Genomic DNA, 15259 nt, shown 5'->3' on the forward strand with positions numbered 1-15259 from the left:
TTTACTATCAAATTATTAAGTTAAATGATATGCGACAGTTAACTGGTATACTAATTTGAGATTTTACACTCCGTTGTCACAGTTTACATTTTTGTGATTTTTTTGTAATATTAATCCAATTTAGCGGATGGTATATTTGTCACACATTTACCCGTTTTGGGTTTTTTGCGAAAGATAAATTAATTTTGGGTAAATTTGTCATAAATGTACAAGTTTAGGGTTTTTTATGGTCAGTCGGGATAAATTTGTCACAAGTATATTAATTTGGGGTTTTTCATGATAAAAAAAATAGTTTGAGGCAAATTTGTTATAGATGTATTGGTTTGGGGTTTTTCAGATATTAATCCTATTAAGAATTCAGAAATAAGGAAATTTGGAAAAAATTACTATTATGTTTGCAACCGGTGCAAAGCACTCTTTGCATGTTTAACATTGAATAAGTGACATGTGTATTCAGAAATAGTTGTGTAACATAATTCATCCACATGTCATAATATGTAAAAGTGCTTTTACGCTAATAGTAGACCTAATAAAATTCCTCCAAAAAAATAAATGAGAAGCGGGAGAAGAAGGTGACGTGTAAACTAGGACGGAGGTGATGGATTGCTGCAGCAAAGATCTGGCCAGGGACCGTGGAACCCCGGCGAGGCAGAAGTCCAGTGAAAACATGATTGATCTAATATTCATGATAAGGAGGGGAGATCTGAGCCCAAAGTATCAGCATATCATCAGACCCGATCATACCTAATGGTTTAAGCCATCGTTTGGGGGCACAAGTGCTTTCAAATTTTCTTTCCAGTCATTTTATCCAGGTGAACCAGATGATGAACCTGACAGCAAATCTCTTCATTTCTTCCCATCAAGTTGAAAAAAAACAGGTAATTCAGTACACTGTACAATAATTTGGGCACATCTGAATCATAACTTTGATCGACATATTGCTCGAAATGCCGAAGAGAAGTAACGAACTAAGAAATGGGTCACCTATTCAAGCACCGATGCTTCCTTCCTAATTTGTACAGCTTTTGCACATCCCAGATTTCCTCGCCGCTAGGCCTGGTGAGTTTTTCTGCTTTCACCGATAAAAATCACTGTAGTCGAGAACTTTTTATTCAGTAACGGCAATGGGATTACGATTCGCCAGTTTGAGAGAAGCATAAGTTTGGTATGCCGTGGCAACTAATGTTCATGCATTTTACGGGAGGGGTATGGAATCTTGATTTTCTTCAAACAAATCTTGACTCAAGGTGCTTGACGAAGACCGCAACGCGTTGATGGTCGTGGAATTCTGTGTTTGGCATTCGGTATGACTTTGCTGTTGCCCATGCTTGCGGAGGTCCCTCATGGCTTTGAACCTCAGATCTTCGCAGTAGGTGCTCGGCTCCGGGATCACGTCCGGTACGGCCATTTTTCCCTCGAGCATGTTCACAACCTCGGACATCATGGGCCTTAGAGATGGAGATGCATTTGTGCACAAAAGAGCGACTTTTATCATGATTTTCACTTCTTCTTCGTTGACTTCAGCCTTTAACTTCTTGTTGACAAGCCGCATCAAGTTCCCAGTTTGTTGCAAGTGACACGCCTGCAGCATAATTCAACATAAATCAGTACTTCGTCATAAAGCTATTGAAAAATTCTTGTGCTGTGAGAATGGAGAACCCAGCTCGATCGTTAATATAGTATGTTCTTGCTGCGGGTCAAGTCAGAGAGTCCGAAAAATACCCAATCCAATAGACAGAAAAAGTCATCACTCGGCAGGCTACTGTTATTGCTTTTCCCGCTAACTATCTCCAAGGCCACGACTCCGAAGCTGTACACATCGGCTTTGTATGTAAGGTAACCCCACAATGCATATTCTGGAGCCATATATCCTCTGCAAACAAGATCACGATCTGTTAAATCCACAATCTTAAGAAATTATAGCATCACCAGAGAGCATAATCTATAGTCAAGGTGCTGTTAAGAAATTTTGGGCATGGAATTTGATAGGGAGAAGATAACCTACATGGTTCCGGCAATTTTGGTGCTAATGTGAGTCTTCTCTTCTTCATGAAGCCTGGCCAGTCCAAAGTCCGATATCTTTGGGTTTAAATCTTGATCGAGCAGCACATTAGTAGCTTTAATATCTCTGTGGACAATCTTGAGTCTAGACTCTTCATGTAAAAAAGCGAGACCCTTAGCAATCCCGGTGCAGATCTTATGTCTTGTGGGCCAGTCTAGCTGAAGTTGATGATCATCCGGACCTGTAAAACCCAAGAAGCCATAGTTGCTCGTTATTTCGACATCTATCTAGGTCCTGTTTTGTATGGTGCTTAAATCATAGCTTGTATAAGTAGAACTGACCAAACAAGGCACGGGCAAGACTATTGTTCTCCATATACTCGTAAACCAGCGATAGTTGATCTCCTTCAGTACAGCATCCGTGGAGCCTCACAAGATTTGGATGTTGTAAGCATGATATCATTCCTATCTCGTTCAGGAATTCTCGATTTCCTTGTCGCGATTTCGATGAAAGTTGCTTAACTGCTATTACAGTGCCATCATTTAATTGACCCTGCATGCAAACCCAATTACTAGAATTAATTTATAAGAAGGTCACACGAAGAAATATGGAACGGGACAAGACACATAACAGCATGCACCTTGTAGACAGCACCAAAACCGCCTTCCCCAATTTTGTTTGCAGAATCGAAGTCATTTGTTGCAGCTTTAATTTTTTTCAAGGAAAATGTCCCAGTCTGCAGATCTAGTCCTTCCATGCCTATATAAGCAGAGAATAGATGGAACTTGAAGCCAGAAAACTCAAGAAGGTAAACCCAAAAGAGAGAATTAGATCACTGATACAGTGGAGACGGATATATACTCCATAGTTAGGTACAAGTGCATTCATTAGTGATATCTAAAGCTGTGGAGCAACAAATTGAATGTCTAATTTTATGTAAGCCCAAGTAGACTATTGGCGATTTGCACAGTAGACTAGATTAGCTGTGTTTCTTTCATTCAGTTAAAAAATGACAGGTGGTGAAGCACCAGATTGTGGTCTTCTCAAGTAAGTCAGACTGATGACAGAGAACATTCAGTCATATTTATCAAAATTCATAGAAACTGCACCTTGTCTTCTCTTGGTTCTTCCTCGGAAATAGCCTTTCCACTTAAGTATACAGAGTGATAAGAGAACAATGAAAAATGCTCCAGCTCCAACTCCAGCTCCAACAGTGACAGCAGTCTTTTGTTTTCCACCTCTTGAACACCCTTTGACATCTGCCCAACAGAAACAAGACAAGCCAATGATGAAAATGATTGGTTGCACAGCTGGATGATGCTAAGAAACATAACTATCATATCAAAGGCTGAAGAACCAATGTTTTATGCTTATCAATGGCCTCAAACTTTATGCAGGTCAGCATCAGACTACCAAAACCATCTAGCTATACGAAATAGTGAAGATTTTCAGCCTCACCTGAAACTACAGAAATGGAAGAAATAAGTGGACCATAAGATCCTCTCTTAGGAATCCTTGTTGTCCCTTTTCCAGCAAAAATTAGACGAATCTCCAGCATATTATTTGTCACGCTGACATTATAGACTTCCTCTTTTGGCTTCTGAGCAGCACCTGCTGCAATCTCAATATCATAGTCCTTCAGAATCAACTTCCCCTGTGCCAAAGTCATTTAACCAAGATTTAATGTGCCAGAGAATTGAAACGATATGCAATGTGAAATCCAGGTGTTCCAATGAGAACTTAAGTACCTGAACATAAATATCAAATACCCGCCTCCCAAGGCTGTTATATGTTTTGTCGTTAGTGTACTGTATCTCTGTAAACCTGAGTTTCACAGTGTACATCCCGTTCTCCAAGCAGTAATGAAAATAAGTCAGTGAAATTGGGGCTGTTCGTGCTGTTGAATCCAAGACAGTGAGGTTCGAGGATGGTAGATACACAGAATAGCGCAGGTTTTGTTCATCATTATCATCCATGAAGTCCCCCGTGCTACTGAATCCCCAGAACTCATCATGATTTAAATAGAATTTTGCAGCACCACCTCCTTCATCTTGATCTCCTTGATAGATGATCTTCCACTTAGATTCCTTGATGGTTGCATCTTTTCCACCACAATTAACATGTAAACAACTCGAGTCTGATAGAAAAAATTCATATGATTCAGAAAACTTCTGACCTCGACAGAGAGAAAATAACAGAAAACATAACTACAGCACCATGTAGTGGACAAGACCAAACAGTTGATGCTCAAACTGGACAAGTATATAAAAAAACGTAACAGTTTAACCCAACTTTGAAAATTCCATAGCTTTTGCAGCATGCAGAGCAATGATTCAGCAAGTAAATACTTACAACGTGGACATTGGAAGTTCTCCAAGCAAGGAACACCTCTGCCTCTGCAACAGATGTATAAATGAATTAGCCCCGACCAGCAAATATACCCAGACCTTTCATTTCACAAGAAAACTCAGTGCGAATTAAAAAAAAGAAAAAAGAAACTGGGTATGTAGTCATATGGCCGTTTGGCAATCAAAATATTTGAACCCTTCGGATAATTACAGATCTGAGACTTCTGTGAAAAAATGCTCATGAATGAAAAGCCGTCATATCAAAGATGATCACTTTGGCAACAAAACTGTGCTTTCAACTGAAGGATTCAAGCTTTTTACCGGAATCCGCCAAAAATGAAGACTGATATTGGGGATGATGAAAGGAATCTTACGAGTTATTTTCTGCTGAGGAGCTCCTAAACAAATTCAAGTTCATGTTCCTGAAGAAAATGGGCAGAGTGACAAAATCAGATTTTCCATGAATATCTTATCTTAAAAAGATATCTAAAGAGAAATATAGCACAGGTACTGGTGAGCTCACATGTTTTCTTGACAAGCAGGTTGGTGAGGACCTTGCCATGCAAAGTCATTGTATGAAAGATCACTGCACACAGCATGGGGAAAAACTAACTTTAAGATGGTAGGAATCGAGAGGATGGTGAGGGCAATCAACCCGATAAGAACAAGAAACATACACGCTGGTTCCTTCCTTCAGGATTGAGTCCGGAACACTTCCCGTTAATAAATTTTCGGTAAGAAATCTAAGAAAAAATCATGTGACATAGTTAATACAATAGGAAAAGAAAGAAACCATTAAAATGATTGTCTGGATGCACTATGTCACATGGTACAGGCCACTAGCATATTTTATCAACAAAATTTTTGCTTTGCACTGACATAAGTAAGAGATGGCAATACAAGAAGACTTGCATGGACACATGCATCCATGGGCATGCAAATGATGAACTTACATGAATTTTATGTGCTTTAAATTGATTGTAGCCGGAATTTGCCCAGTCAATTTGTTAAAACTGAGATCCCTAGGACCATGAAGACATAAGGTAAGCAAGCCCTGTTTCAGCTGTAAGAAGAATATTAAAACTTCTCAAGTAAAGAATTAACAAGATTTACTTACAAAAATTCTAGATTCTGCAATTTCCACATGTATGCGGGAATTTGCCCAGATAAGTTGCAGCTTCTCAGTACCCTGTAACAATATGCTGCCAGGTTTAACAACTCAAACACCAAGCACATCCTAGGAGAATACAAAATCTGTATCGAAGAACGGAGACTAACAATTTCACTAAGCCTGTCATGTTGTCCAGTGCAGGAAATAGCTGGAGATGACCATCAATGTCACTAATTCTCCTGTCAACATATTTAATCATTAATAATTAACTATGAATTAAACAAATATATGACTTGCATCCTAAATTACAAAAGATAAAGCATTAATTGTGAGAAAGCTAATTACTCACAGCTCCTCTACTTTATTCAAGGCAGAAATGTGTGATGGAATGGGTCCTTCAAGTCCACTCGCATGCATTTCGCTTCAAGAGTTGAAGTGTATATGAAGATACGCAGTATGTAGAATATAAGAAAAAACACATTGATCATCAAACTTAACCCACACAAATTGTATTAAAACCGTGATCTTACAGTTTATTCAGCTTCTTCCAGTTTTGGATAAAACTGGGTATTCTGCCGCTGAAGTTGTTGTCATTTATCCGACTGCAATATAAAATATAAAGTGTTAATAGGCATTCAAATTGTAATAGTTATGTAGGACAAGCACATCGTTGTCTTACAAATCTGTCAGATGTCCTAAGGTGGCAAATGTAGTTGGCACGTTTCCTGTTAGCTGATTGGAGGACAAAATCCTATGACCATATCATGGCACCATGATAAGTAAATAAAAGTATAAAGCTGGAAGAAAAATAGTCCCAAGCTTAGGAGTATTAGGGTTTCTTACAAATTCTGTAAGTAGATTAAACGCCCAAGCTCATGAGGAACAGGACCAGAGAACTGATTGGCTTCAAGATTCCTGATTAAGAAACTCTATAATTGTTATTGAATTAACCAAATATAATCTTTCGTAATAGACTCCAACTAAATATCTGGAACCAAAGGCGTTTTAGTCATTCTTCTGAAATTCAACAAATAGAGTTTCTGACAGTCATGAGAAAGAAATTTTTATATATATGTTCTATATATAATTCTACATAAAAGGAAGTGGCAATCCATTGATGGAGGAAGGCAAAAAGAAACTGCAAAATATAGCTCCCATCGAACATGCATCTCTGATGATTTCAAAATGCAACAATTGCTCAGGAAAGAAATGCACTGCAAAAATGATTAGATTTAGCATGCAACTTACAGATATGTTAGAGAGGTAATGTTTGCCAATGATGTCGGTATTGCTCCTGATAAGCGATTCACAAGAAGAGAGCTGCACAACTATTTTTCTGTTAATAGTCAATCAGAGGAAAGCATATGATGTGAGGAAATCATGGAAATTGGTTACATTGATGTCAACTGCATGGAACTCAACTCGTCAGGAATTTCACCACTGAGGCAGTTGTAAGCAAAATCACTGCAATGCAAGAGTTCACCAGCATGTTATAAAAAAAAATTGCTAGTCAGCCCAAATTTTGTAACAGATGAAGGAAGTGGAAACTAATCCTTACATCTCTCTGAGATAAGGGAGCTTAGCAAGCTCAGGGGGGAGGATTCCAGGTAGACTATGAAACTTCAGCATTCTGTGATGCACAATAATCAGGTTGATTTTAAGTACAAGAGATGACTCCATCGCATATTTGGAAAGTTATAGTGTAACACCATGAATCAGCATTGAAAATTGCAGATAAGATTGCTAAACTCATATATATACTGAAGAGACTAATTTACATCTTCTGGAAAAAGCATAAATAAGCACAAAGATAAATACTGATATGTCCCTCTTCTTCACTGATGCCACCAAATTTTGCACTTTAACAACCCTTTTTCTTTTTGGAAATACATATTGGAAGACATTGCCTTTTGTGGTTTGTTAAAGCAAATGTCTGGTTAAATGGTGAAAGTTATCAAATTTTGAATGGCAATTATATCTTCTCTTAATTGGACTTATGAGGGTGATTTCACACTTTCGAGAACAACCATGTCAAGACACTCAAAAACTTTACATTGCTGCTTTCAGAAACAGCTCAATATCGTGTACAGTTCTAACAGTTGCAAGAGACATTTTGATGAGAAAAAAACTAAAATGTGCTTGTCTAAGAGTGGAATAATGATCTATTTTACCAATGAACTACATCAATCATATTGCCCAAACATTATATTATGAAAACACAAGTAAACGATATAATGTATGATTTCATTAAAATTCACAAAAATTGGTGCAAAAAATAGGGGTAAGTATGAAGCAATGCAGACGGGCAGAGTAGCATTGAGATGGTAATCAATGGAAGAAGCTTCAGTGATTGGATGAGGGACTTATACATCCTTACGACATGACAGAAGGTATCGTTCCCAATGTTGCAATCACAACCAATGCTACTCTCAGCTTCTGCTGGCGGCTGCAGTGCTAACCCAACCGTTCGTATTTCACAATTGTCACCATCAAAATCCCAGTATGTCGACCCCATTGCACTCGTGATCTCGTGGAGAGCATCAACTAAATTGCATGAACAGAAAAGAAAGCACCATTAGAGAAATTGAAGGTATAAGTTACGATTGTTAATGAGAGGAAATTGACTAGTAATGAAGGATGTAGTTACTTTGCCAGAGAAAGTTAATGCTCTGGTAGACGATTACTACATCCATTGTCTCTCGTTTTTGTGATTATGGAAAAGAACATGAGAAATAAATAGAAACACGAAATGAGTTACCATAGTCCAGAAGTTCAGACCAAAGCCCCTTCTGTAAATGTCAAGTATTTATTTAGCGAATAAGGTCAGTATGCCTCTTTTCTGTGAAATGATTCAACCACGGAGACAACCTACTACTATTCTGTAATATTGTGACTTCAGTCGGGAGGGGTAAAGGTACATCTGATGCATCATGATCAGAAAATTGGAGGCGCATAATGTCACCTTTAATTATACAGTGCTTGCAAGGCGAGTAAAACTGCAAGCGTGGTGTTTTCTGCAATTCAATCCATCAAAAGAACTGCTTTTCTATATATTTGCAAAGGCCATCTCTCTCCAGCTCTACAGGGTCCATCTTCAAAGATAACCACAATGCAGCTCATTATGGTGGGTTCAACAGAAAAGTTTATTCAGGGCTGTAGAATCAGCCTCAGCTAGGCCTGAACCAACACTGGAGAGTCATGATGAAGCATGTCCAACTGTGTACAAGAGGTAACCAGCATAACGGCAACGACAAGGGTTCTTCACTCCACCACAGTGGACTTCTATTTTAGAGTTGTCATAACATTCTCAAGGACACTCAAGACCGCTGCACAGACCAGCAAGAAAAGCTACCCAAAAATTGTTACTGATTAGGTCAACCAACAAGTTTCCAATGCTAGTACCAGTTCCACGATCCCAAAAGAGAACTTATCCATCCTCAAAGCCTGTGGCATTCAATAATATACCTAATATAGGCATCGGGCAAATCCACTAAAGGATAAACTAAAATTGCCTTATCCAAATTGGAAATATTAACTTAGGAGTCCCATTATCTGGCCGAATAATATAAAATAGAAAGTAACTCTTATCTTCCGTTCTTCCTGGCTATAGAAACTGAAACTCCCATCTCTACGTACCAATCAGAATACCAAAATTACACCCATTAAAGTCTAGAAAGGATTCGAAAACATTGGGTAGAGAGATTCTCATAAGAATCTTACACTAATTTTCCCCATCTCCCGGTCAGCTCCAACAGTCATTAAAAGGAAATAATATACAGAACGGAGAAACAGAGCGCAACAAGCTAACCCTACCTACTCTCAGGAACGTGAACCAACCGAAACCCGGATTTCAAGAGAGCAAAAGCTCGCAACTCTCCCACAATTTCTCAGCATCCAAACCCGTACTTACACCGTACACAGCAAAAGAAAAAAAAAAAGGTTAACTCGTACCTTCCGCTTGGGGCAGCCTTGACTCGGCGAGCCACACCAAACCGAAGCAGCTCAACCCCATGAAAATCAAGAAAACGAACGAGTTCTTGCCCGCCATGATCAAGAACCTCGGCCTCCCCAGGAACTAATGGCAAGAAAACTCTGGAGCTCGGACCTATTCTGGGTATGAGGAAGAGAGAGGCCTTGGAGCTCGAGGAAATGGCAAAAAAACCAACAAATGCTGTGCTCCGTACTCAACGTAGGAGTTACCAAAACAAGCGAGACCTCCACTTCCAGTTCCAGTTCCCAGATGGAAATGGAAAGAAAACGGGTGGGAATGCTGGTAGTCGGAAACAGTTTTGACTAGTTGGCGGTTAATGAGGAGGGGATGGGATTTATCTTTATTCACATTTCGGTTTTTTAATCCGATGCATGTCTGCTGGTTTCTGTCCTGTTTGAAAAGAATTGAATATTCCCAAGACGAGACACGACCATTCGGCAGACGGAGGAAAGGACGCGGACGTTTCCCCTCTTGCTGTCATTCTCCACAGGATCTCTTTGCACGGAGGCGAGGTCAAAGTGACCTTAATCATGAGGTTAAATTCCATAAGGAGGAAGAACCGTTACAATCAATCTGATGTTATGTTCTCTTTGACATGTGAGCCATGCTGTCAAAATGAAGACGGCCATCTCTTTTGAAAAAGGCGGCATCTGAGTCTTGTCTTTTCTCTGAAAGATCAATCGTTAGGAAAAAAAATGTGTGGTTGAAATACTCTCGAAGAATAGTGATGTTGACTTCTATCGTCTAGATAAATCCGATGAATGAGATAATGGTTTGTGCTTCTTGGTAAAGCATAAGAATATAGCACCTCTCATTTATGTGATATTCATAGAAACTAATCAATTAAACCAAATAATGATTTATTAAGGCATCAAAGAAAAGACAAAAAATGAGTTGATCAGCTAAACAAAAACAAAGACCTAAAATCCCAAAGAGGATGTCTTTTTTTTCCCAATCTTACCCTGAATAAACTCCATCATTTTCAATCTTCTATGATCTCACTGAACAATAAATCAAACATCAATAGTTTCAATAAATACAAATTGGTCATCAAAAGAAACAATCGCTTCCATGGACATGCTACTAAAACTGTCTTACTTCTTAAAGGAGTTTCTTAGAGTGTCCGCTAGAAGCTACCTACATCAAGTCACAAATCCAAGAGGAGCGTCTCTACAAGTTTTTTCAATTGTTCATCTAGGTGGAGATATGGCGAAAGAATTGGACGAGAGAAAATGACTGAATCCCCTCAACTTTCAACTTTTTAGTTTTTGCTTCTTTCTTTTCACTTTTTAATTTTTTTATAAAAAATATATTGATAAATACAATTGTTTATTAAGGATATGAAAGCAATATCTATTTTGATGAAAATGTTTACAAAGAGTAAATAAGATTTACCACAAACAAATTAAGTCCATTATTGACCCTTTTTTACTATTGGTATTTACTTACTAATATCACATAATTTATTGTGAATATGAAAGATTTACGATGAAGAAATAATTTTACTGAAAAATAGATTCACTTTACCGACAAATGAACATCGACAAATGAAAAATAGCGATATCTCTTTTGATGAAAATGTTTACAAAGAGTAAATAAGATTTACCACAAACAAATTAAGTCCATTATTGACCCTTTTTACTATTGGTATTTACTTACTAATATCACATAATTTATTGTGAATATGAAAGATTTACGATGAAGAAATAATTTTACTGAAAAATAGATTCACTTTACCGACAAATGAACATCGACAAATGAAAAATAGCGATATCTCTTTTGATGAAAATGTTTACAAAGAGTAAATAAGATTTACCACAAACAAATTAAGTCCATTATTGACCCTTTTTTACTATTGGTATTTACTTACTAATATCACATAATTTATTGTGAATATGAAAGATTTACGATGAAGAAATAATTTTACTGAAAAATAGATTCACTTTACCGACAAATGAACATCGACAAATGAAAAATAGCGATATCTCTTTTGATGAAAATGTTTACAAAGAGTAAATAAGATTTACCACAAACAAATTAAGTCCATTATTGACCCTTTTTACTATTGGTATTTACTTACTAATATCACATAATTTATTGTGAATATGAAAGATTTACGATGAAGAAATAATTTTACTGAAAAATAGATTCACTTTACCGACAAATGAACATCGACAAATGAAAAATAGCGATATCTCTTTTGATGAAAATGTTTACAAAGAGTAAATAAGATTTACCACAAACAAATTAAGTCCATTATTGACCCTTTTTACCATTGGTATTTACTTACTAATATCACATAATTTATTGTGAATATGAAAGATTTACGATGAAGAAATAATTTTACTGAAAAATAGATTCACTTTACCGACAAATGAACATCGACAAATGAAAAATAGCGATATCTCTTTTGATGAAAATGTTTACAAAGAGTAAATAAGATTTACCACAAACAAATTAAGTCCATTATTGACCCTTTTTACTATTGGTATTTACTTACTAATATCACATAATTTATTGTGAATATGAAAGATTTACGATGAAGAAATAATTTTACTGAAAAATAGATTCACTTTACCGACAAATGAACATCGACAAATGAAAAATAGCGATATCTCTTTTGATGAAAATGTTTACAAAGAGTAAATAAGATTTACCACAAACAAATTAAGTCCATTATTGACCCTTTTTTACCATTGGTATTTACTTACTAATATCACATAATTTATTGTGAATATGAAAGATTTACGATGAAGAAATAATTTTACTGAAAAATAGATTCACTTTACCGACAAATGAACATCGACAAATGAAAAATAGCGATATCTCTTTTGATGAAAATGTTTACAAAGAGTAAATAAGATTTACCACAAACAAATTAAGTCCATTATTGACCCTTTTTACTATTGGTATTTACTTACTAATATCACATAATTTATTGTGAATATGAAAGATTTACGATGAAGAAATAATTTTACTGAAAAATAGATTCACTTTACCGACAAATGAACATCGACAACAACTACACTTTACTACACACGAATTTTCATTTTCCTTTTGAAATATATTGATAAATGTCAACCTCATTTTTGGCGAATACGATGTTGTACAAGGTTCAAGCAAGCTTTTGACATGCTAGCTGACGCGCACGACTTCACTTGAAAAGTCTCCTAGATATGAATATGGTAATAGTACGGACACAGTGCAGATATCTTTTTTAATTTTTATTCGTTTACTCTTAATTATCCTAATGCGAATTCGGTAGGTGAACTCTTGTTGAATTTATAGGGAAGTTGTACGTCAAAACTTTTGAATTTTCTTTTATTTTCCCGAGAAATTCATTAGAATCGGTGAATTGTCATTGAAATAAAGAATAGGAGAAATTGCAGGGATACACCGGGAGACATTCTGCCGGACATACTTAAAATGCTTTTAGATACTGACAGGCATCAGGAGCAATGGGTAAGCAAGCAAAATCTCATACTAACTTCCTCCTAGCATAAAGTATGAAAATTCCAATTTGATCATAAATTTTTTATACAAAAAATCAATTTAGTTATAAACTTTCAATTTAATATATGTAGTCATAAATTTTTATAAGAAATTCCAATGAAATCATTACTGGCCAATTCAGCCGAAATTAGCTAAGGCGGCGATCCATGTAGGATGTTCTTTTGAGTAGAGTTGCCCATGTCAGTATGCCACATAAGACGGCTGGCGATAACTAGATACTACCTCACTAATTTCTTGTGGCATGCTATCTTGGAATATTTGCATGGAGGTTAAATATATTATGACAAAATTGGAAAGTTTGGCTGCGCATGACAAAATTTCTGAAACAGAAATTGATTTCTGGCCAGAAATCAATTTCTTAATTTCTATTCCCCTTTGACAAGTTTACGACGAAAAACCCGTTTGATAATGACTTAAAATTTCTATTTTTGAAACAGAAATCCGTTTGATAATAGAACAAAATTTCTATTTCTAGGAATAGAAATTGATTAGATAACAACATAGGAAATCCTCAAATACAAAATAATAGTCGAAATAATACTAATACATTACAAAAGTTGAAAATACAATTTCATGGAATTTCCGGTATATTATTATCCCTTGCCATTTTATTAGCAATTTTTTTTCCTAAGGGTATTTATTTAGTTTCTCTCCTCAATCAATATATCGTTTGCAAGCTCATCATGCGTAGGTTCAGATAAGTTCTGCGTAAGCATGAATATGGGTGCCATCAATGGTGCGTATACAGCCTTGTCATTTAATAAAAAACTAGTATTATATAAGATTATCAACAAAATAAAACTAATGGTGTAAAGAAATATATGAGAATTCTACCTTAAAGTAATGTTTATGGTTAGGAATCAATCGGGGGAAGGTTAGTTTATTTTGATTCTCGAATTGAATCAGTTTAGTTGCTCATCCCCAATTTCTTTATCGTTGCTCAATGAACCTTTAATGGCCCTTGCATAGCAAAGAGAGAGATTCTCTTGAATCTCTTGCCTTCGAATTAAAATTCAAGATTGTGTAACAATCTAATTATTTTGATTTTGCAAGAATTTTGAATCCGTAAAAAAATAAGGTTAAATTTCTAGGCACGTTTTTATTCATCTATTACGTAAGAACTTTTTCTTCAATTGGCCATGCGCGTGCCTTTTCTAGAAGGAAAGAGCCCCATTGTTTTTAAGTAAGTATTTAAGAACTTTGGTCATTTTTAAAAATTGGGGACCCATTCAATTGTCTTTCATCCTAAAGAGGAAGTTATAAAAAAAATGCAAAAAAAAAAAAATGCAAAAGAAAAAAACATGAGCAAAATAAGAAAAATAAATTTAGCAATAATTTGTAAAGTTGTGATTATGAGTGAATTAAGTTAGCAAAAAGGCACAAGGTTCTTTTATATGGTTTGATTTCAGTTTCTGATTTCTATTTCAGAAACTAAGAAGTTAAAAATTTCAGTTTCTGATTTCTTCAATTTCTCTATTTCTGGAATAGAAATCTGTTTTAGAAATAGAGAAATCAAATTACGTTACCAAACGGATTTCTGTTCCAAACCTGTTCCGGGGAACAGAGAAACAGAGAAATCGAGAAATATAAATTTTGTCACGCGCGCCCTTTATGACTAGATTATCATTTGGTTTATGACTATTTGGGAATTATTTGGGTTAATATAATGAAAAACCCAAAACTAGTATACCTTAGATAAATTTATCCAAAATTAATTTTTTGACTATAATTAGTATGTTTGCAATAAACTTAACCTTTGTTAGTTTCTACTAAATTGGATTAATATGACAAAAAAATCACAAACCAATATACATGTGATAAATGAAAGATAAAACACTAAATTGATACATCCGCCAATTGTCACGTGCTATCCAACTTAGTAATTTGATAGTAAAATTTAACGGTGACTAACGAATGATAAATTTGTCTAGGGATCTAGGCATGAGCATCAGTCCTCGGGCTAAATCATTGTTGACTTGAGTTAGCACGCTAAGGAGCCAAACACAGGCATTGGGTTCTCGAGCTAAACTTTTGTGAACCTGGAATTAGTGCCCATGCTTGTGCCCGCGCATGTATCCTTGATGCCTAGGTTAAGGTCCATCAAGGCCAGACTGTGACCTTAGTGCCTATACCCGGTTTTCGACTATCCATGCACAAGTCAGTAGTGTCCAAATAGTGTATAATTAGTTAGAAAAATCAGAATTTTCTTATCAAACGATGGAATATGTTTTCATGTTCATTTTTAGGTTTCAGTAAATAAAAAGAAAAAAGAAAAGGAAAAGAAGAAGACAATA

The 15259-nt window shown here is 36.0% G+C and overlaps 1 protein-coding gene across 3 annotated transcripts; it reads right to left on the bottom strand.

The window, feature by feature from the left end:
- Window positions 1-822: 822 nt before the first annotated feature.
- Window positions 823-9767, bottom strand: LOC104445060 (probable LRR receptor-like serine/threonine-protein kinase RFK1). 3 transcript variants are annotated; one of them, XM_010058863.3, is made up of 24 exons: window positions 9413-9765; window positions 7831-8005; window positions 7020-7091; window positions 6857-6925; window positions 6710-6781; window positions 6305-6376; window positions 6141-6212; window positions 5992-6063; window positions 5811-5882; window positions 5629-5700; window positions 5468-5539; window positions 5304-5372; window positions 5028-5093; window positions 4874-4936; window positions 4725-4772; window positions 4355-4398; window positions 3751-4139; window positions 3461-3656; window positions 3112-3261; window positions 2643-2761; window positions 2344-2554; window positions 2006-2243; window positions 1723-1873; window positions 823-1582 (listed from the first exon to the last, which is right to left on the bottom strand). In XM_010058863.3, the coding sequence occupies exons 1-24, from the start codon at window positions 9507-9509 to the stop codon at window positions 1196-1198; spliced, it is 3048 nt and encodes a 1015-aa protein (XP_010057165.2). In that variant the 5' UTR covers window positions 9510-9765; the 3' UTR covers window positions 823-1195. The 3 variants fall into 3 exon arrangements, with proteins under 3 accessions (XP_010057165.2, XP_039169119.1, XP_039169120.1); XM_039313185.1 differs by lacking the exon at window positions 9413-9765 and having other exon boundaries at window positions 7839-7964; XM_039313186.1 differs by lacking the exons at window positions 823-1582; window positions 1723-1873 and having other exon boundaries at window positions 2002-2243; window positions 9413-9767.
- Window positions 9768-15259: the final 5492 nt, after the last annotated feature.

This window comes from Eucalyptus grandis, chromosome 5, assembly GCF_016545825.1.
Source record: "Eucalyptus grandis isolate ANBG69807.140 chromosome 5, ASM1654582v1, whole genome shotgun sequence".
Lineage (NCBI taxonomy): Eukaryota > Viridiplantae > Streptophyta > Magnoliopsida > Myrtales > Myrtaceae > Eucalyptus > Eucalyptus grandis.